This window comes from Giraffa tippelskirchi, chromosome 5, assembly GCF_054371585.1.
Source record: "Giraffa tippelskirchi isolate mGirTip1 chromosome 5, T2T-mGirTip1v1.2.pri, whole genome shotgun sequence".
NCBI lineage: Eukaryota > Metazoa > Chordata > Mammalia > Artiodactyla > Giraffidae > Giraffa > Giraffa tippelskirchi.
The window spans coordinates 11,403,303-11,426,870 of NC_137279.1; the positions used below are offsets into that span (position 1 = coordinate 11,403,303).

The 23,568-nt window shown below is 42.0% G+C and overlaps 1 protein-coding gene and 1 long non-coding RNA gene across 15 annotated transcripts in view; both read right to left on the reverse strand.

The window, feature by feature from the left end:
- The window catches only part of PTPN14 (protein tyrosine phosphatase non-receptor type 14), a 193,678-nt gene that overhangs the window by 63,409 nt on the left and 106,701 nt on the right, over positions 1-23,568 (reverse strand). For all 14 annotated transcript variants that reach the window (XM_081491310.1, XM_081491309.1, XM_081491299.1 and 11 more), the window contains one exon: positions 112-209. In XM_081491310.1, coding sequence (XP_081347436.1) covers positions 112-209 — 98 coding nt within the window. The remainder of the gene's footprint in view (positions 1-111; positions 210-23,568) is intronic.
- Positions 18,955-23,270, reverse strand: LOC145506494 (uncharacterized). The gene is made up of 2 exons (XR_014053972.1): positions 20,183-23,270; positions 18,955-19,030 (listed from the first exon to the last, which is right to left on the reverse strand). It is a non-coding gene; the product is annotated as an uncharacterized LOC145506494 (long non-coding RNA).

Consider the following 23,568-nt stretch of genomic DNA (forward strand, 5'->3'; position numbering starts at 1 on the left):
AAAAGAGTTATGAAGGGATCATTTAAGTAAATTTAACTTTTCCCTCCGAGAGGCTAGCGGTGCCAGCATTCAAGACAAGATGGATTGTCACACACCAGTCCCCACTCTTACCTTGCACAGCTAAGCCTGCCAGCCGGATCACCTGTTCCAATGAACATCTCAACCGCCCTTCAAGCACGTCTTTTTTGACTTGCAGGTAATACTGATATCTATTCATGGAAACAGAAGAAGAAGAAATAACCTTAAAAACACATACTTGGAATATATTCCCACGCCATGAATGCCTCTAGATATGACCCCTTGTGTACACAGCAGGATACACAGGTGATGTCGATAAAGGTCAGATCTATAAAAGATGGAAAGTGACCTCTGCCTGTGTTTGTCTTTGTTTGATGTGGCAGGTGCCACGTCCCCTCCGCTCTGAGTTTGCAAGTGCTCTCATCACATCATTTCATGGCAGGCCAGCAGGATGAACTACTGATAAGGACCAGCTCTTCATAACGAGAGACTGAGGATGGGAGCACTCTTGCACACCTGGACACCCACAGCACACAGCTGCCAAAGCCATGCAACAGTGTGCATTCCTGAAAAAAAAATGATGGAAACACACCGTTTTTTTTAATCCCAAGGTTATAAAGGGTAGAAGACAAACAGGCCAAACCATTTAGAATTCTGCTAATGGACAGGATAAAGCTTTTCAGAGTCAGGCTCACCCTCCACATCTGTGACTCATAAAAATCTAATCGAATGTGATACTGAGCCTTCCAACCCAAAGTACATCCTCAAAGCTGCAAAGTGCAGACAGACAGAATGTGCCCATATACAACATCAACTTCAGACCAGACCACTGTTCTCAGAAGCTAACAGAGTGCTATTGTTTCCTTGCCAATAAAATCATAATTAGAATTACCTAAGCGTTTAGAAATCTCCTCACCCCAAACCTTTACATCCCAGGACTCCACTTCCTTTGAATATACTCTTAAAACAAGCTACCTCTAGAACAGTCACACTTTTTAGGCATTAATTCTTGGCAAATGCTAACAACCTCTTTGCTCCTGGTAACCACAACTCTGTAATGTCTTCAAAACTTCAGCATGTCAGTCAAGGGAATTCAAGAGTGACCCAAAGCCCAGCTCTCTTGTAGAGAGGCAATCAGTCGTGAGAGCTGATTATTGCTGTCTCTACCTTGATGTCATGGACATCATTACATGTCAGTAGTAGTGTTAGTCATTCTGTCATGTCTGACTCTTTGTAACTCCATGCACTGTAGCCCACCAGGTTCCTCTGTCCATGAAACTCTCCAGGCAAGAATACTAGTGCGGGTAGCCATTCCCTTCTCCAGGGGATCTTCCCAACCCAGGGACCAAACCCAGGTCTCCTGCATTGGCAGGTAGATTCTTTACTGTTTGAGCCACTAGGGAAGCCTATTACATGTCAACCTAGCACCTATTTGAGAAGAAGAATCCAGTTCTCTCTACAAAACAGTCTCTACGTCTTTCCTCTTGAGTCTACAGGACAGGGTAAAGACAGCCATGTCAGCCTCTGGTGGCAAAGTGTGTGTTAGTCGCTCAGTCGTGTCCGACTCTGCAATGCCATGGATTGGGGCCCACCAGGCTTCTCCACCCATGGGATTTTCCAGGCAAGTGTACTGGAGTGGGTTGCCGTTCCCTTCTCCAGGGGATCCTCTTGACCCAGGGATCGAACCCCGGTCTCCCGCATTGTAGGCAAACTCTTCACCATCTGAGCCACTAGGGAAGACTCTGGTGAGAAAACCTTTACTTAAAATTAGAAAGACCAACACTCTGAGTTATCTAAAACCTTTTTCTAGTCAAACTTAATATCTATTAGAAGAGCCATCTATTTTTCCTACTACCATTTTATCTTTCACCTAAAATATTCATAATCATTTTACAGGGTCGATTATTTTATATATATATAAGAATATTATTTATTCTCACTTTTTCTTGGTTAAAAATTGTTTTATTCTCTTAGCAAATTTCAATACAATTATATAAAGTTATACAGTATAGTAGGGCTTCCAAGGTGACACAGTGGTAAAGAATCTGACTGCCAGTGCAGAAAATACAGGAGATGTGGGTTGGAACCCTGGGTCAGGAAGATCCCCTGGAGGAGGAAAAGGTGACCCACTCCAGTATTCTTGCCAGGAGAATCCCATGAACAGAGGAGCCTGGCGGGCTACAGTCCGTGGGGTCGCAAAGAGGCAGACACGACTGAGCACACATACAGTATAGTGTTACCAACCACAGTCATGTTACACGTTAGTTCCTCAGCTCTTATTCATCTTATATCTAAATGTTTGTACCCTTTTACCAACCTTCCCCTATTTTCCCTATTTCTCAGGGGGTCCACTAGTGAGTCAATAATTTGACTTCCTGCCAAAATCAGCTGACTGAATCAATTAAGGCTGTACATCGAGGTTGCATACTGTCACTCTGCTTATTTAACTTATATGCAGAGTATATCATGAGAAATGCTGGCCTGGATGAAGCACAAGCTGGAATCAAGACTGCCAGGAGAAATATCAATAACCTCAGATATGCAGATGACACCACCCTTATGGCAGAAAGCAAAGAAGAACTAAAGAGCCTCTTGATGAAAGTGAAAGAAGAGAATGAAAAAGGTAACTTAAAACTCAACATTGAGAAAACTAAGATCGTGGCATCCGGTCCCATCACTTCATGGCAAATAGATGGGGAAACAGCGGAAACAGTGACAGACTTTATTTTGGGGGGCTCCAAGATGACTGCAGATTGTGACTGCAGCCATGAAATTAAAAGATGCTTACTCCTTGGAAGAAAAGTTATGACCAACCTAGACAGCACATTAAAAAGCAGAGACATTACTTTGCCAACAAAGGTCCATCTAGTCAAAGCTTTGGTTTTTCCAGTAGTCATGTATGGATGTGAGAGTTGGACTATAAAGAAAGCTGAGCGCTGAAGAATTGATGCTTTTGAATTGTGGTGTTAGAGAAGACTCTTGAGAGTCCCTTGGACTGCAAGGAGATCCAACCAGTCCATCCTAAAGGAGATCAGTCCTGAGTATTCATTGGAAGGACTGATGCTGAAGCTGAGACTCCAATACTTTGGCCACCTGATGAAAAGAACTGACTTACTAGAAAAGACCCTGATGCTGGGAAAGATTGAAGGCTGGAGGAGAAGGGGATAACAGAGGATGAGATGGCTGAATGGCATCACCGACTCAATGGACATGAGTTTGAGTAAACTCTGGGAGCTGGTGATGGACAGGGAGGCCTGGCGTGCTGCAGTCCATGGGGTCACAAAGAGTCGGACACAACTGAGCAACTGAACTGAACTGACTGAAACCAATTAATGTACATAACTAGTATCTTCGCTGATTTTCAGAGACAAGTGTCTGGTACGTGTAGAAAAAATCTTTGTGTCCACTCACCACTCTGAGTTCAGAGGACACTGCCTTGCCCTCACCTACTCATTGTATTCTTAGCTTGTTAAAGGCATCATGGAGTCTAAATCTCAACAAACAGGAACAGAGGTTATATTTAAAAACTTGTGATTGAAAGTCTTTTCCTGGTAATAAAGTGGCGGTCTGCTGCTTCTGAATGTGCACAATTTGGAGCAAATACTAGATAGGATGTTTTTTAAAATCCTGTAAAGTTGAAGATACCGCCCTTACGTGTGTGTGTGTGTGTGTGTGTGTGTGTGTGTGTGTGTGTGTTTCTTTGTTGACGGAGTTTCTGGGAATAACATACGATGGCGGGAAAAGGGGAAGCCATGATCTGCCTGCTCATTGTTCACAAGAGAGAATCCGAGTAAATGAAAATATTTTGAAGCAATAACTATACATGAATTAAAAGAAACAGCATGAGAGTGGATCAAAGTATTGAAGACTTAAGAAACCTGAATTGCTGCAGAGTTAAAGTATGTTACATGTTACCTTCTAGCTTCCATTTTTCCTCCCTGTTCACTCAGGTCAAGTCCCCAAGCTCAGGCATATTTTTCAGATGTTTTACCCAAGGAGAGTTACGATCACAGAAGGGCGGTCCCATACATTCCCGGGATCCACAGGCCTGCTGTTTGCCTGCATGTCTCCTGTTCCAAGGGGAAAGACGGCCAGCCTGCACATGGCAAGTGCCAAGGATCACAGGTTCCATGGTTTCATTCAGCAAATCAAGAGCCTCAACAAAAATGCTTTACACTAGCTTCAAGGAGCATGCACCCTTATTAAGTATCAATACAAGCAAAGCTCAGGGTTTTATAGCCCTTACTTAAATAAGAGATTCATGCCTAAAACCATAATCTAATGATGTACACTATTAGTTCACCTCCTGGAAGAAAGCTAGGAGAAGCACAGGCTTCAGGAGCTTTCTTCTCAAGCGAAGCTATAGTCCATGTTTTCTGTGGTGTTCTCCACCCTCCCTTCAAGGTTTTTCCTCAGTATCTCTCTGCCTTGCTCTTTTCCTGTCCCCAGACTGGATCTTGATTTTTCTCTGGCACCTCTCTTGTGCTTCTGGGCCAGTTCCCCAGGAAACAGTAAAAGGTCTACTCATTCATGTAAGGTAACTTCTCTCAGGAGACTTAAGGAATTGCTTGGGAGACTTTCACTGAAGATCTTTTATGCTTATAACCTGGTGGGTCTTCCTTGGTGGCTAAGATGGTAAAGAATCTACCTGCAATGTGGGAGACCCAGGTTCGATCCCTGGGTTGGGAAGACTTCCAGGAGAAGGAAACGACAATCCACTCCACTCTTGTTGCCTGGAGAATTCCACGGACAGAGGAGCCTGGCGGGCTACAGTCCAAGGGGTTGCCGAGAGTTGGACATGACTGAGCGACTAACGCTTTCATGGAAGATCTTTTATGCTTATAGCCTAGCTGGTTCTCAGACAGGAGAATATCTTCTATGGAAACCCAGGCAAACAAGGGGGTCCTTAGGCATCAAAGATCTTTCGAGTGCCAAGAATTCACTGTGAAAGCATACAGATCTTTCAAGAAGAGTCACTTAGAATCTGAAGACCACACTTTCAAAACTAGGAGGATAAGAAAAGAGGGATAAGGAAAAGTGTTAACTTCAGCCTCTGACCAGAGGACCCTCCACCTGTGTCTTTTTTCAGAAAAGTTACAGGATATTAAAAACAAATTAAGAAAACACCCAAAAAACTCAAGAACAGACTCTCAGGATAGGAAGGAATGTTACTGTTTATTGAAGAAAGCTACAATGGGAATCTCACGACAAGAACAACATGCACAAAACCCCAAACCCAAACAAGCCAGAAGACACAGTTTCAAGGTGGGAAGGGACAGTAAAGCTTGCTACTCCTCCTATTCCTACAATGTTTGAAACTCTTTTATATGCATGAAACCATCCTAGCTCAAGTGGTTTCGACTCATTTTCTGCTCCCCACATGGATATTAACACATAGTCATTAAGCACTTCCTTGTAAGTCCAGCTCGGCTGGAAGCTGAAGAGTTCCTGGAGGAGTCTAAGACAGTCTCTGCCCTGCAAGGATGCGCATTGTCTCTCGGGCCACTGCTGCCATGGTTTCTCATTCTAGTGCACTATTAAGGGTTTAATGCTTAAGAACCAGTGAGTAAAAGCATTGTAAAAGGTATTATCCTAGCATTCGCTACCATAGCTAGAAGCCTTTTTGCCCATCACCTGGAGGCAAGAATGATCAGCTGAGACCTTGGGGAAATATAATCCACAACATCCAGCAAAATAATAGTTATGATTTCTTTTACCTTACTGATCCCAACTTTCAGCTACAATTATCACTGTTATAAAACATATGAGCGGTTTCTATTACAGATCCATCCCATGCTAGGCAACAGGGAATCCCAAGCCACTAGCAAGGAACACCAGGGTTTTCCCTGGTCCTTTAGGTTAAACGTAGTTTAATACCAGGAAACAAAACTAAGGAGCGGAAGAATGCATGGCTCTTTCCTGGAAGCCGTCCAGACTGCAAGAGAATCTGAACAGTGTTAATGATATGGTACAACAGCCATTTGAGACTGTGGATATTACTACATGAGATCACAGACACGGGAATGGAATCTGAACCACTTTGTTAATTGATTGTTTGCTACATTTCTGCTCAAAAGGCATTTTTATAAAATATAATAATTCTATCCTATATGAAGACCAAATTAGAGAATATGAGCTGAAATTCTATTTCTAGAGTGTTTGGTTTTAGCTTATTTTTGATTAGAGATTCAATTCCAACAGAAGTCAAATGTAACAGTGAATCCTATTTTGGAAACATGCAATTTCATGGAAGGATACTCCACTCCACCCTGTCATAGCTTTGGGTGGAGGGGGAAAAGAAAAAAACCAATCTTTGTGCCAGGAAAGTAAGTATTTGCCAACTTTCCAAAGGGATCCTCTTTGAAAACTCAAGCCCACAAGGAAAATTTTTAAATATTTTTTATATTCAAAGACCTGGAAATAGTCCATCTGCTGAGGTCCAATGGAATGGTTTTAGGTGAAGATTTTGCTTTCTCTCTAAGAATTAGTGAACCGAATTGTGCTTGTTGAATAAGGGTAACATTTCTATTTTCAAAGTTTTTTGTTCTGAATCTCCGGAGAACATTAATTTGTGGATTGAATGCAGGTTTCTCTGGGAGGAGTAACAGAGGCTTCCTGGTAATCGGTGCGATTAAACATCACACCTAGAAACTGGAAGTCACTAAGAACCGACCCCTAGAGGTTTCATCTGTCTTGAATTTGTTTTTGTTCAGTCACTAAGTCACGTCCAACTCTTTGCAACCCCAAGGACTGCAGCACGCCAGGATCCTCTGTCCTTCAGTCTCTCCCAGAGTTTGCTCAAATTCATGTCCATCGAATCAGTGATGCTATCTAATCATCTCATCCTCTGCCATCGCCTTCTCCTTTTGCCTTCAGTCTTTCCCAGCATCAGGATATTTTCTACACAAACTCAAGAAAATAAGTGACTTTTCCATGTTCCCTCCTCTCCCTAAGATTATGAAAAGAAAGTTCTAAAAAAACATCACACTGAGTTAATTCAATAAAGCATTAAGTACTTCTGCCAGTGGTGTCAAAGGACTCTTTCAAAATTATACCCCATAACATTATCTTCAATGTTTACAGATATACTGCTAAGATCTTTCATCTCTCATTTTAATTCACGTATGAGGACTCTATCTAAGCATTTGTGCAAGCCTATTTCACTTGCAGGTCTATTAATACTTCTCAGATTGCGAAATTTCCACGTGTTGGCCTGGAAAGTATGGACTGTGCTGCCACAGAACCACAGATAAGGCAAGAGAACTCAGAGGCAGAGTACGTGCTGCTTTAAAATGCTCCTCCCACCCCTCTCACAAATGAAATATTCTTTCCAAGTCCAGTTCAGCAGAAATGCCTTAAACACAGGACATGAAAATCTGAAAGCTTTAAGATGTGAGTTGCGGGGACTTCCCTGGTAGTCCAGTGGTTAAGACTTTGCCTTCCAATGCAGAGGGCTCAGGTTCGATCCCAGGTCAGGGAACTAAGATCCCACATGCTGTGCCACCAAAAACTAAAAAATAAATAAAATTAAGATGTGATTTTTGTTGGGCTTCTACTCGCAAGGGCAAGAGCCTGGGCCGAAATCACAGGATGGTGGAGGCGGGAGGGTGAAAGGTCACATCACTGTGTGAATGTCTGCTGACACTCACCATGGTTCTGCCCCTCCCAGAGGGTCACAGCCACCTAACAAATTAACTCTGCGATTAGCTTTGGGGTCAATGACATGGAGGAGGAAACAGCACGTGCCGATTCCAAGCAGAAGCCTTCCAAGCCCGTGTCTGGCTCCCTGTTCTGCCTCCCTCTGCCATGAGATGTGCGGCAGCCAGGTAGGCGCTGTTACTCAGTTAGTCTGAGCCCCAGAGAAAGACAGGAGTGGACACAGTGGACATGGAAGATGGCGAGGAATGAGCCTTTGGTTCTGAAAGCCACAGACAGCTAGAGGTCATACACTGTGGCAGCGTGAGTTAGCCTAAGCTATCTAATAAGGGAAGGATTTCAACAACTCAAGTCCAGCTCTTTCGTTTCTAAAGAAGGAAACTCCGTTGAGGGAGGAGAAGGACTGGCCCAAGGTAATACTGCTCCTTAAAGGCAGGACCATGCAGACCAGAGCTCAGAGATCCCTTTCTGCATGGCAACCACAAGGTGACGAGAGTGGGATCGGATTCCCAGCCATTGTAGGCAAGTCATCAATTTCACTGAGGTCGAAAAGTGTTGTAGAAATAAAAGTACAGGAAATTCCGTGGTGGTCCAGTGGTTAGGACTCGAGGTTTTCACTGCTGGGTTCAATCCCTGATTGGGGAACTAAGATCCTGCAAGCTGTGCAGCACAGCCACGTTAAAAAGAGAGAGAGAGAGAGAAATGAAAATACAAACACCACCGCCAGGTGATTTTCATGATCCCAGGCTTCGATAACCACGCTGCCCTCCCTCCCCTGTTAGACCATCTATGCCACAGTGTATGAGACAAACACTGACATAGAAGCAGTTCTGTGAAGACATTACACGACATGTTTCACAGTTTGGCCCGTGGATTGCTCAGATCTGTGTTTTCTCCCAGCCGTAGCCCCTGGGATATTTCAGGTTCCTTCCCTCGAGGCAGAAGGAAGGAAAAAGAGACCGTCTAACTACTCGTTGACAACCTAGAAAGATGCACAGAAGGATAAAAGTAAAATCTAGACACTGGGGTCTCAGATTACAGGCTCCTACCTAAAAGGAGAGGCTATACCCAGAAGCAGGTGCAGACTAGTCTCTTAAATGCATTTATTTCTAAATGCCACATGCTTTTAAAGAGTAACCAGGAGTTCATCATCAGTATTACATACAGTCTTTACTGCCTTGCATTGAGTAAAGATACTTCCCTATTACGGATCATTAAAAGTTACACAGATTTCATTCAATTAAGGTATTAATAACACTTGAAGCTGTCTGATCAGCACATACCATCCACAGATTGACCTCTTTTACGCCCAGTGCCCAAGGAGATCTGGGACAGAAAGAAAATGCTCTTTTATAGTTAAGAACAGGTCAGTAAAAGCACTCTGTCTGCCTAACGATCTGTGCACACGCAGTGTCACTATCAGAAAGCTACATATGCCTTTCCCTTCTCTACAGTTCAAGGTCAGTCCAATCAACCCGTCTCTTCCCATGCACATGGTCAGTAGGACTGTGACAATCTAGAGAGAGGGGGCATGATCGGTGCCCTGAAAATCCATCCTGAAAATCCTCAAACTGGGAAGCTTTTCCATAAATCTACCAGGATGGGAGGACGAGAGAAAGACAGATTGTTTTGCCACTGTTATTATTAAGAAAAAGGTAAGACTTAAACTGTTCTTTCCTCACTAGAAAACTCTCTTTAGTAAAATCAGCAATATCAGAAGAATCTTGCTAGAATGTCCTAGAAACCCAGTTCTCGCAGGACACTGCAATAGATGCTGAAATGCTCGCATTACTTTCTGGTCGGCATTATATTGGGCCAATAAGAAATAAACATACAAATTTCCCTACTATGGAAAAAAAAAAAAGGAGGGGATTGACGATAAGCTGCCCTGAAAGTCTGGGATATGGGATGGCAAAGCATAATTCTAATTCTTAGAGTGACAGAGGTACCAATACGAGAGGAACAGCACATTCCAGTCATTCGGAAGGGTGTTCACAGCTGTAAATCCAGATAATAGAGAGGGTGGCGCAACCTGCTGTCCATCTGCCAGGACCAGCGTGAAAGTGAAAGTCGCGCAGTCGTGTCTAACTCTTTGCGACCCCCTGACTGTACAGTCCATGGAATTCTCCAGGCCAGAATACTGGATTGGGTAGCCTTTCCTTTCTCCAAGGGGTCTTCCCAACCAAGGTCTCCCACATTGTGGGCAGATTCTTTACCAGCTGAGCCACAAGGGAAGCCCAAGAATACTGGAGTGGGTAGCCTTTCCCTTCTCCAGCAGATCTTCCTGACCCAGGAATTGAACCAAGGTATCCTGCACCCAGGAGGACTCTTTACCAACTGAGCTACCAGGGAAGCCCATACATGAGCATGCAACCCGACAAACCTGAAGGCTCCCCTCTCTCAGCCCCTCTGTCCTCAAAGCCTCCGAGGAGATTCCAGTTTGTGATTATTCAAGTATAATAATGTGTTTGGTACCTGAGCAATGCACTATCTAAAATCTTTTCTATTTAATGAAATGTTCAAGTTGGCAGTCAATTAGAACTCTGCATCATCAAGCAGCTGACAGATTTCAACACTGCCTGCAATTACGCAAAACTGAAACAAACCGAGAGGGAAAAAAAGAAAGGAAAAGGCTAAAACCATAACTTGACAAAGAGCACCTTAAAAGGGAAAGTTTTTCTTCTTGTCTTTTTTACACTACAAGCCGACACACAGGCATACCTGAAAATACAAACATGTGCACACATTCAGACACATACAGACAAGACTGTCTTGGCAATCACTGATCAATATTCTATTTTGCCAGAGACACCTAACTTCTTACCTAGGCTCCTTAAGTATCAGTGAGTCAAAGGATTGCAATTCCTTCCTAAAAAGGATAATGTTTGTTTAAATGCACGCAAACACACACGGGCCTTAACTGCTAGTGAAAAAAAGGCCAATAATAGCCAGGTGTTGCAAAAGAGCAAAGCATGCCACAACCTGATCCTTGCTTTCTGCTCTTGAACTCTTGCATTAATTATAACAAATTACAGGGAATCCAAGTACAGTTTATATGCACAATAAGTTCCCTAATAATAGCCTATAATTTAATCAAGGGTTCTTTTTAAAGTAGAAAAACTCATTCTCTACAATACATCCTAGACAGAGAACATGAATACCCTGACAGCACTTCTTTCTGTCCCACTGTGTGCTACTGGGCACAGATTCCTCTACAGTAATCACATCAATGGAATTTTAAAGAGCCAAATATGTTTCCCTGCTGTGAACTGTGATGTCCCAAAGTAGGAAAACAAGGCAACAGCAGTAGAAATACTTCATCTCAAAAAAAAAAAAAACCCACACTGTCCTCAAGTACGTGACGTTAAAACAAAACCTGAGTCTGTTTTGCCCGGGCTAAAAAAAACACAGCAACTTGGAAGAGTTCAGCAATTCCTCAAAATAGGAATTATCATCTGACCCAGCAATTCCACTCCTAGGTATACACCCAAGAGAACTGAGAACACATATTCACACAGAAACTGGTACACAAACAGCAACATCACTTGTAACAACCAAAAAAGAGGAAACAATCCAACCTCCATCAACCTATGAGTGGATAAACAAAGTGTGGTCTAGTCATACAATGGAATAGTGTTTAGCCACAAAAATGAACAAGGTATTGATACACTGTTACAACATGGATGAACTCTGAAAACATTAGGCTAAGTGAAATAACTCAGGACAAAAAAGGCCAAGTATTGGATGATTCTATTCACATGAAATGTCCAAGAACAGACAAATCCATATGACTGGTGGTTGCCAGAGTCTGGGAGACAAAGGGAGGGGGTATGACTGCTGATGTTCTGAAATTAGATAGTGGTGATGGCTGTGGGTGACTTTGTTTATACAGTAAAAAGCACTGAACTATATACTTTAACATGATTAAAATAGTAAATATTACATTATGTGAATTGTATCTCAACAAAACGAAATATCCAGTAACTGGACTCAGGAGGCAGTCCTGATCCAGCATAACAGGCTCTTCGGGATTCGCTCAGAGCTACTTTCTTTCCCATTTTATGTCTCAGCACGCACCACGCACTGAGCTATGCCGGCGTACTGTGCTTCCTCTTGCTGCTTCCTCTATCTGAAAGCCCCGACCCACGCTTCTCCCTTCGGACACTCCCCTACTCATCCTCCGTAGAAACGTATCTCATTTGTAAGGCTTCCCCAATCCTCTCAACCAGCTAACGAACCTTTCTCCCAGCGCTGAGAGCACCTCACCCAGGTCCCTCTTCACTGCTGTCAGCATCTCTCCCACTCCACACAGACTCGGGAACGGGTCTTACCATTTAATGCCAGTACCTGGTGCCAACTAGAGACACAATATGTGCTTCTGAGTAGATGAAATAGAAAGAAAGTGGGAGAAAGCGAGACTAATTACCTCAGGGTAAGATTTTTAGTTGCTGTTTCTATGGTATGAAACAGGCACCTCAAGTTTCAGAACTGTAAGCCATTACATATCTGTTTTCAGGCAAAGGGAAAAAATATTCCTTCAAAGACTTAGAATGGCCAACATAATGTTGAAGAAGACTCAAGTCGTAGGAATGACACTACGTGACTTCAAGACCTACGACAGTGTTACAGCAACGGTATAGTGCGGTATTATCAAAAGAACAGACAGATAAATCAACGAACAAAATGCAGAACCCAGATAAAGATCCCTGTAAACACAGTCAACTCATCTCTGACAAAGGAACAAAGGCAATACTATGGAAGAAAGATAGCTTCTTCATCAAATGGTGGTGGAACAACTGTGAATCTATGGTGGTGGAACAACTGTGAATCTACATGCAAGAAGATAAACCAAGACACAGATCTTACACCTTTCACAGAAATTAACTCAAAATGAATCACGGACCTACATGCAAAATGCAAAACTATAAAACTCCTAGAATGCAGGAGAAAATCTAGATGACCTCGGGTATGACATGCTTTTTAGACAAAACAACAAAGACAAAATTTCATAAAAGTAATAACTGATACACTGGACTTCACTGAATTTAAAAACCTCTGATTTGCGGCACTTCCTGGTGTCCAATGGCTCGGAGTCCATGCTCCCAATGCAGGGGCCCTGGGTTTGAGTCCATCAGGGAACGGGATCCCACATGCTGCAACTAAGACTTGATGTAGCCAAATACATAAAAAATAAAAATAAAAAAGACAACCTCTGCTCTGTAAAAGGCAATATCAGGAGAATCATGAGACAAGCCACAGACCAGGAGAAAATATTTACCAAACACACATCTGATAGAAGTCTGATCCAAAACATAAAGAACTCTTAAAACTCAATAATAAGAAAACAAATAACTCAATTTTTTTTAAAAAAGCAAAAGACCTTAACAGACATCCCATCAAAGAAGATATACAAATGACAAATAAACACATGAAAAGATGCTCTACTCATAAAGCATCAGAGAAATGCAAATCAAAACAATAATGAGATACTATTATATATCTATTAGAATGGCCAAAATCCACTACACTGACACCACCCAATGCTGGCAAGGATGTTGAACAACAGGCACTCTTCATTCACTGTTGGGGGACTGCAAAATGGCACAGCCACCTTGGAAGACAGTTTGGTGATTTCCTACAAAACTAAGCATGCTCTTACCATACAGTCCAGCAACAGCACTCCTTGGTATCTACCCAAAGGGACTGAAAACTTAATGTCCACACAAAAACCTACACATAGGTGTGTACAGCAGCTTTAGTCACAATTTCTAAAATTTAGAAGAAACCACGATGTCCTTCAGTAGGTGAATCAATAAATAAGTTCTGGTATATCCACATACTAGAATATCATTCAAGGCTAAAAGGAAATAAGCTATCTAGCCACAAAAAGACATGGAGGAAATTTAATTGCATATCACTAAGTGAAAGATATCAATCTGAAAAGGCAACATACTGTACAATTCCAATTTTAAGACATTTTAGAAGAGGCAAAACTATGGAGACAGTAAAAAGGGCAATGGTTGCAGGGGAAGGATGAATAGGCAAAGAACAGGACTCAGGGCAGTGAAAATACCCTCAATGATTATATAATGACAGAAGCTGCTCCATTGCTCAGTCATGTCCGACTCTCTGTGACCCCATGGACTTTAGCCCACCAGGCTCCACTGTCCATGGAATTTTCCAGGCAAGAATACTGGAATGGATTGCCACTTTCTTCTCCAGGTTATCTTCCTGACCCAGGGATGGAACCCGTGTCTCTTGCATCTCCTGCATTGGCAAGCGGATTCTTTACCACTAGTGCCTCCTGGGAAGCCCCATATAATGATAGATACATGTTATTATACATTTGTCCAAACCTTTAGACTGCACAACATCAAAAGTGAACTCTAAGGTAAACTACGGACTTTGGGTGATTATGATGTGTCAGCGTAGGTCTGTGGTAAAAATTCTGCTGAGAGGTATTGATGATGCAGGGGACCATGCATGTGTTGGGGCAGAGGGGTTCGTGGGAAATCTCAGTACCTATCCTTCAATTTTGCTATAAACCTAAAACTGCTAAAAAAAAAAAAAAAATAGACTCAACAAAAATACTCTTTTAGCATGTGAATCATTTGTTTACCTGTAAATTATTTACACTGCTTTCTGAGCTACCAAAAGGCAAAGAAGGAATCTGGGGATGAATCACAGTCTATGATCAACAGTAGCATGAAGTTAATCCTCCTGGTGGCAAAAGCAGCACCAATCAAGGAGGAACAAAGTCCATTCAAATTAGCACTCTACGTGGGCAAATGACTCCTCTACACCACCACTGTAGAACAGGATTCGCAGCCCTATAACACTAGGAATAAATATGTCTTGACTCGTCAGCTCCAACTACACATCTGCCTGCCTCAAAAATCAGATGTTCATAGTATCACCTACAACAACACTGTGGGAAAAAGAGTGCTTCAATTACACCTGGAAACTGAGTGAGTCAACTGCTCGAAGATCTGTCTTCCTGGGAAAGAGCCAGGTTTGTGGCTAAAAAGTTTGCATAACATCCTTAAAATGCTGGTGAGCTAGCAGATGGCAAAGCAGTACTGCTGTTAGCAATATGCCTGGTTTGAAGGAGAAAATGAATAAAAATCAATGAACAGGAGGTTGGCAAGAGGATCATCTCTGTGGCTAGGCCATCAAGTCATGAGACGATGCGGAGGATATTTCAATGCATAACACTGGATGAAAGAAGCCAGTGTGAAAGGGTACATACTGTATGATTCCGACTACATGACATCCTCAAAAAGGCAAACCTATAAACATGGCCAAAAGATCAGTGATTGCAGTGGGAGGAGGAAACATAACATAGTTAGGGATAGAATCCTAGGGATAGAATCCTAAGGATAGCTCCCACATTTCCACAGCAACTGTCAAAAGAAGCCAGTTCGGTCAATGAGGTAATGCCCCAGAAATGAGAAGGGCATTCTGACTACGGGCTTAATAAATGTTTGATGAATGAATGATGTGATGAAAGGAATTAACTAATCAACTATACATTCTGAGAGACTATGATAAAAATAGAAGTTTCCACCCTGTATTAAGTCACATGGTTTGACCCAGAGGGTATCTGATCATTACTGGTGACCAGGAAACTTGGTATGGATAGAGGAGAAAGGGGAGATCACTGAGTACCAGGAGTCTATAAATATCTCCTCCAACTCAGTTTCCTATCATCAGAGCAGGAAAACACCAAGAGGAGGGTTTCTTTAGTTCTTATATGAAATATGCTAGTCTATCCAGCTCTCACACACCCCCACTAGACTCGAGAAATAATCAAAGATTCTACACGGGCCAAAAGGCAAGTGACAAGTCAAGCCAAGCCAATACCCTCCGGCCATGGGAATCTCTAATCTAAAATAAGTGTTGGAAGAGAATGATCTGTCATTGATTGTGAGGTTTTTTCTGTTCACAATGATGGGCTGTAATCCTCCTTGCCTTTAGCTGTCTTCCACCAGCCCTGTCTCTGGGCTCCTACACCTCAGTGCTCTGAATGATCAGTACCAAGACACCCTTCCCCTCCTGGTATCTCTGTCACCAAAACCATGACCCCACTCAGATTTTGTCCCTAAGAGCTGTGTGTGCAAGCGTTCATCACTCAGTCCTGTCTGACTCTTCACGACCCCATGGATTCTAGCTTGCCAGGTTCTTCTGTCCATGGAATTCTCCAGGCAAGAATACCCTATTGGGTAGCCATTCCCTTCTCCAGGAGATCTTCCCAACCCAGGGATTGAACCCAGGTATCCGGTATTAAAGACGGTCTCTTTACCAACTGAACTACTAGGAAGCCCAACAACTAGGTCACTAACTTAAGCAGTCAATGGTGCTCAGTCGCTCAGACTCTTTGCGACTCGGTGGCCTATAGCCTGCCAGGCTCCTCTTGTCCATGGCATCTTTCACGCGAGAATACTGGTGTGGGCTGCCATTTCGGCAAGCAGATTCTTTACCACTGGCACCACCTGGGAAGCTCCAACTAAGGGCTAGCCAAGTCTAATTTTACACTCCTGCTGCTGTTTTTACATACTGACCAATTAAGTTTTAAATATTTTTCATCACTAGGCTTTGGACTTTAGTGCTTAAATTCTTCAGGTGCCCACTCACCCCATGCTCTCTTAGTCACTTAATACATATTTCCTCATATACATTGCTTAAAATGTCTGAGACCTAACAGAGTGACTCATGTTAAAAGTATATTTAAAAACACTGACAGAAAAAACAAACACATAAGCCAGATGGGTTGTTCATCAGAAACAACAAACAGCTGCAATTTCAGCCCTGAAGTCAAAAATATAGGAGACGCCTTGAAATCCTGAGGGATGGTCAAAATTCCCATTGTGTGGAGCTATTGTGCCCATTCCACCCCTTTTTCTATCTGGCCAATGAGATCCATGTCCAACTTCTCCCCAGTCACAACATTTCACATTATCACAGACTTGACACATTTCGAATGATGGCAGGCTCACCCATCTCCATCAAGCCAGAAGCACTCTGAGGGCAAGAACCACCCCTCATCGTTCAGTGATTCACAGACCCACAGATGATCCCAGACATGACATTAATAACTGTGCTCAAAAACACTATGATCATTTACTGACTCACAAAAGCCCAGGGGATAAAATAGAACACTTTTTTTTTTTCAATTTTGGAAGTCAGCCACCCAAATAGTTGGCATAAAAGAATAATACTACACTCAGCAGCAAAACAAACCTCCCAAATCACCTATTCTCCAGGTATTGCAAAATAAAGACTTTCCCCAGCCACAGAATTAGAGTCATTCATTCCATCCTTTGTGTTCCTGCAGCATTTGCTAACTCTCACATGGCCTAATCAGGCAATGTGTTTAATTATGGGGATTTACTTCTGCCTCTTTGGCTACTCTATAAGCTTATTATGTACATCTTTGTATTTCACCTCAACATCTACATAAAGTAGGTCTTCACTGCATCTCTTCATTAGAGCAAGACATCATGCCAGCCATATATGATACAGCCTTACTTAAAAGCCAGTTAATTACAGGCTAGCTGAAAGAAACTTTACATTGTTCTTAGGGTTCTCTGAAAGAAACCATAAAAACACACCTCTGTGCATCAAAACCTATGGACAACTTGAATTCTCCACAAGTGAAATTCTTTACATGTTAAGAAATCAGAAGATTCAAATAATCCTTAATAATAACAGTGCTTTCCATTTGAAGAGTTATTTTCCAAGTGTTTTCATGGGTACTGCGACATGTTACCTCATATTCACAACAACCCTTTAAGACAGTCACTACAATTTCCCTTTCACTCATGCGGAAGTAGAGACTCAGAAAGGCAAGGCGGCTTGCCAAGACTTCTGATGTTAGAGTCAAGTGCTCTTTCATGACAACGTCGCGCCTGTGTAGTAAACTGGCACAGTCCATAGTTTCTATAAGTCGGAAGCATAAACCTCAAAGGAAAAACTGGAAGGAAGAAAAAAACTACAGGGAGTTATAAACACATTACAACATGAATCCACTGACCACTTACTGAATTTTTACTGCTGTAAATGAATACTACTATTCTTTTGCAGAATCTTCAAAAGCAGCTGAGAATATCAGATGTGGCGACAATGGCCAAAGATAAAATACCAAACCCGCACACATCTCATTGGGCAAGAATCTACCATCTTCCTGTCCTGTTGCTTTCTGGCAAAACTGTCCCTGATATTTTCAAGCATGAGAATGTCTCTTGAAATTCTTCCTTTCAGGCCTCTTCTGGGTCTCTAGGATTGAAGGACTAGATACTCCCTGTGGTAAATGTAATTTTAAAATAGTTTTCGCTCTCCTTTCTTCCATTCGAGTTTCAGTTTACTAACTGCCCCGTCTCTGCACAAACCTCAATACTTAGTAAACTTCAAGGTGAGTGAGTGAGTGAAAGTTGCTCAGTTGTGTCCGACTCTTTGCGACCCCATGGACTATACAGTCCATGGAACTCTCCAGGCCAGAATATTGGAGTGGGTAGCCTTTCCCTTCTTCAGGGGGTCTTCCCAACCCAGGGATTCAGGTCTCCCACATTGCAGGCGGATTCTTTACCATCTGAGCCACGAGGGACGCCCAAGAATACTGGAGTGGGTAGCCTATTCCTCCTCCAGCAGATCTTCCCAACCCAGGAATCAAACTGGGGTCTCCTTCATTGCAGGTGGATTCTTTACCAACTGAGCTATCAGAGATAGGAAATTTAATTTCTAAAAAATGAAAATGATGACCCGAAGTGACAACAAACCATACACAGGTAGAAAGAAGCCCTTGTTTAGGTATGAGGACAGGGAAGGGGGAATGTTAAACAGAGAACTGTAACTCCCACATCAAAGAAAATTCCTCATTTCTCATTTCATGCAGAAAGCTGCTAGAAACATATGTCTCTTTATCATTCTGTGTTTAAGAATTTAAAATTATCTCACTAGGAACCAGAATAAAAACACATCAAATGTTTCTTTAGAAACCCAAAACCCAAGTACAGAAAACCAAGAAGGGAGCCAGTTCCGGAGAGTCAGTGGCTACACGGCCTCTGAGGCCATGTTCAAAGAGCAGGATTCCTACAGAAAAGAACTATATAAGCACTCAAACTCCCCCTTAAGCAAAAAGTTCAGTGGGCTTCTCCTTAAAAATTATGACTGCAGAACATATATGGCCTCTTATACTTTGTTAACCTGTTCATGAAACCAGCACAAGATCCACTGGGGAGTAATTCTAATAAAAGCCATCAAATTCTACTACTACAATGATTCTTTTTTTTAACCTCTTATAACACCTTTATTCAAAAGTAAAGTCAAGGGCTTCCCTGGTGGCTCAGTGGTAAAGAATCTGCCTTCCAATGCAGGAGACATGGGTTCACACCCTGATCTGGGAAGATCCCACATGCCACAGAGAAACTAAGCCCACCCACCACAACTAATGAGCCCGTGCTCTGGAGCTCAGGAGTTGCAACTACTGAAGCTCACTCGCCCTTGAGTCCGGGCTCCACAACGAGAGAAACCACCGCAGTGAGAAGCCCGAGAACCACAACTAGAGAAAAGCCTGTGCAGCAATGAAGACCCAGCACAGCCCAAAATAAATACATTTTCAAATACAAATATATATTCAAATATAGAAAATTATATTTGAAAAAGAGTCAGTTTCAACTTTTTAGCCAACTTATTCTCTAAAAAACAAGTAAGGCCAACATAGACCCAATTTACTGGTAAAATTTTAGAAGTGTGCAAATAAATTCAATTATGTATTCACCCATTCAATAAAACTTACTGAGTACCTACTACATACCAAGAGTGGTTCTCAGCACTTGGCAAATAGCAGTGGCTAAAAAGTCCTCATCCCTGCTCTCAATCATGTGGGTTACATGCTGGTGCAGACAACAAGCAATATTTAAGAAAATAGATAGGCTCACTGAGATAAAATTAGGTAAGAAGAATAGAGAGTAACAAAGTGGAAGAGGTCAAGAACACTGATAAGATGAACTTTGAGCAGAGATCTTTGAAAGAAATGAGGAACTGGACATGTGGCTACTTGGAGGGGTAAGGATGCTCTCATTCCAAGCAGATAAACAGCAAGTTCAAAGGCTTGTGGGAAAGTGCAGGTTGTGATGAGTTCAAGAATGGCAAGGCAGCCAGCATACATAGCAAGGAGCGAGCAAGAAGTCAAACAGCAGGGAAAGATGGGTGAAAGATAGGAAGTGGAACAGATTGTAAACAGCTTCTAGGGCAGAATGTCAGGATTTGACTGTTTTAAGGAAGATGGCAAATCAGTGGAGGAGCTGAGCCAAAAAAAAAAAAAAAAAAGTGAAGTCGCTCAGTCATGTCTGACTCTTTGCAGCCCCATGGACTAGAGTCTGCCTGGCTCCTCTGTACATGGGGTTTTCCAGGCAAGAATACTGGAGTGGGTTGCCATGCCCTCCTCCAGGGGATCTTCCCAACCCAGGGATGGAACCCAGGTCTCCTGCATTGCAGGCAGACATTTTACCATCTGAGCCACAAGTGAAGCCCCTACATAAACTGACATGCATTTAAAAGGATGGTACTAGCTACTGTGTAGACACTGGGCTGCAAGGCGCAAGGGTGGGAGTAGGGACACCAATCATGAGAAATGACTGTGCACTGAGCTAGAGCAGAAGCCGTGGACGTGGGAGGTAGTTACATTCTGGACATATTCTGGCTGGTTACAGGGTGTAGGAGAAAGAGAATTTAAGGATGACTGCAAGATTTTTGAGCTGAGCAACTAAACTAACATTTTCAGATAAAGACTTTTCCTTTATGGAAAACTGACAGACTGCTTTTCAACAAGTCGATTTGGAGGGAAATGGAATTTACTATCAGTTAAAAAGCAGTTATGACCAGATTATCCTTTACTATTATGAGTTCATTAAAACACTGCAAACATTTGATTTAATCTTTTTTAAGTTTGGAGGGGGTGTCTTTGACATAGTAATGGATTCACTTCTTTTTTCTCATTCTTCTGTTTCTTCTTCTCCTTCGCTCCCTCAAATCTTCTGCTTTCTATTTCTGTAAAAGCAGAAATGAAGGACTTCCTTGGTGGTCCAGTGGTTAACAGTCTGTGCTATCAACATAAGGGGCACAGGTTCAAACCCAGATCAAGGAACTAAGATCCCACATGACATGCGGCATGGCTAAAATATTTTTTCTTAAAAAAAAGCAGAGATGAATTAAGTTCATAGATATTTCTTCCTGTTTTCTATGATTAAACTGTTGGGGTTTTTTCGACCGTGCCATGACACTGATGAGATCTTAGTTCTCAGACCAGGGATTGAAGCCAGGCCCACGGCTGTGAAAGCATCAGATCCTAACCACTGGACCATCAGGAAGTTCCCTGTGATTTGAATTTTGAGTTCTGATCTAGAACAGCAGAATGGCCCATGTAGCAAACACGGAGCGAGCAAAAGGACACACAGGAAATGGGAAATGAACTACCACTCTTACCCAGTGTTTGCAAAACCCCTGGGAAGCCCAAATCATGGGCCCTTCCCACTTCACCTCCATTATAAAACTGCCACACTTTAAAAACAACATTGTCATCATCTAAAGAACAGTAACACTAAAAAAATGTTTTGCAGTATAACTTGACGGAAAAACATGCGCTAAAAAGATTAGGGAGAAAAAAAAAGTTTGTGTATCTAGTTACTAGTTCGTGCATTTCTTGTTAAATTTTATCTTTTTGAAGACTCATCTAGAGCCACTATCCTCTTTACACTGCAACTAAGCCCTGAAAGCATTCCACACAGAACTAAGTCCCAAGTATTTCTTCACTGTCTCAAGTTAGTATACTCTGTATAACTTCCATCAATTCTTACATAAAGAAACAACTGGCTTTGTAAACAGGCACTTCCTCATCAAAGTCATAATCATAGATTTATGTCAAGTCTATAGATCAAAAACTTATTTAAAGAAGAACAAACGCTGTAGACCCTTCTACAGTTTATATTATATTTATTATACATATATGTGTGTGTGTGTGTGTATTTAACATCTTCTATATGATTATCATCTTCTCTACGGCAAGGCTTTTAATAACCATGTGAAAAGAAACCATTTACGGAGACTTGAAGACAACTGTTTCACAATTTTTCTTTAGAGAATTTGGTATCTGATTTTAATTATTCAGATAACTAGGTGCCATATCCTCTTATAATTCCCTGAATTTTATAGAAGGGAAGAAGACATTCATAAACTACTATAAATATTTTTAAAATGTGACCTTTTTGGAAGGCAAGGAGGTGGCCTATTTTGTTCACTGTTGTATCTCTAATTACTAGGACATTCCTAGCACATAACAGATGCTCAGTAAATTCTTACTGACTGTATACATGCTCACATGAATGAATAAATGAAAAACCCAATTGACTGGTATATTGCCCCAAATGGTGGTCTAAGCTAATAAAAAATTGTGTTGTTATATTAGTTATTCCATGCTAAGGATAAATATGTGGTATTTAATGATAAGAAATGTTTAGGAAGTACTAAAGGTGGATAATTTTTTTTCAAAACATAGGGTTTTATGATGAGAAGAAAAAGCAAAAGTGGTCTCTTTATAATGAAAATACTGACTAGATTTAGAAGACAATACTTTTCCTTAATGATTACCAAATTAAAACTCTAAAGAACAGCGTAACTTAGTTTCAGATAGAGAGAGAGATTTCATACTAGGAACCTGTGACCCAGTAGTAACAGGAAAATCTTGAACTTCAAACTTTTTTTTTCCCAAAAAACCAAAAGCTTATTCAAAAAGATATGATTATTTCTATAAGACAGAAAATGTCAACTTCTGCTGTGGCATAGGAGATAGTATTTAACAACTTAAGAAAATAACAGAGAGGCTAACCGGTTTCCCCAAGGTCACACAGCAAGTTATCACCGGCACCAAAAGCAGCGCTGCTGGCTCCTAGGCGTCTCTCCTTCTGGCTGAAACCGCACTGATTCAAGAGAATTTAAGTGGGTGTATTTGTGTTAGTGGAGGGCAGAGATGAACTTCATCACCTCTATCTCCAGACATGAGAACTGGCTCTCAGAGGGTAGTCACCTTACACAATTTATGCAAGGAGTGAAAGGGAGGAGCCAAAATACAAATCCAAGACTCTTTCTGCTACAAGGCAGCTGCTTCCTACCACGTTCTGTGACACCCTTGAGGAACTTACACTGCAATTCTCAACTCCTCTCATAAAATTTCCTCTGCTGGGACTGTTCTCCCTTCAGACTCTCCAACTTCACCCATCAGTGAACCCCTGCTACTGATGGAAGTGACCGTACTCTTTAGGTTCACTGGGAAGAAAATGGTTTACCACCTTGTCTTCCCTCCCAACAGTCCTGACTCACTTATCAAAATCCGATGCCTTCTTCAATGCCCAACTCAACTGACACTTCCTGCGGTGGTTCCCTTTATGTGTCAACTCAAACAGGCCACCATATCCAGATGTATGAAAGTCGCTCAGTCGTGTCTGACTCTTTGCAACCCCATGGACTATACGGTCCAAGGAATTCTCCAGGCCAGAATACTGGAGTGGGGAGCCTTTCCCTTCTCCAGGGGATCTTCCCAACCCAGGGATCAAACCCAGGTCTCCCGCATTGTAGGCAGATTCTTTACCAGCTGAGCTACCAGGAAAGCCCCTATCCAGACGTATGGTCAAACACTATTCAACAAGTCTCTGGGAAGCTAATTTTTTTGATAAGATTAACATTTAAATCAAACAGACTTTGAATAAAGCCGATTACCCTCCATAGCACTAGTGGACCTCATCCAATCAGTGGAAAACCCTAAGAGACTGAACCTGCCCAAAGAAGAAGGAATCCTGCCAGTTGACTACCTCCAGACACAAACAGCAACTCCTCCCTGGGTCT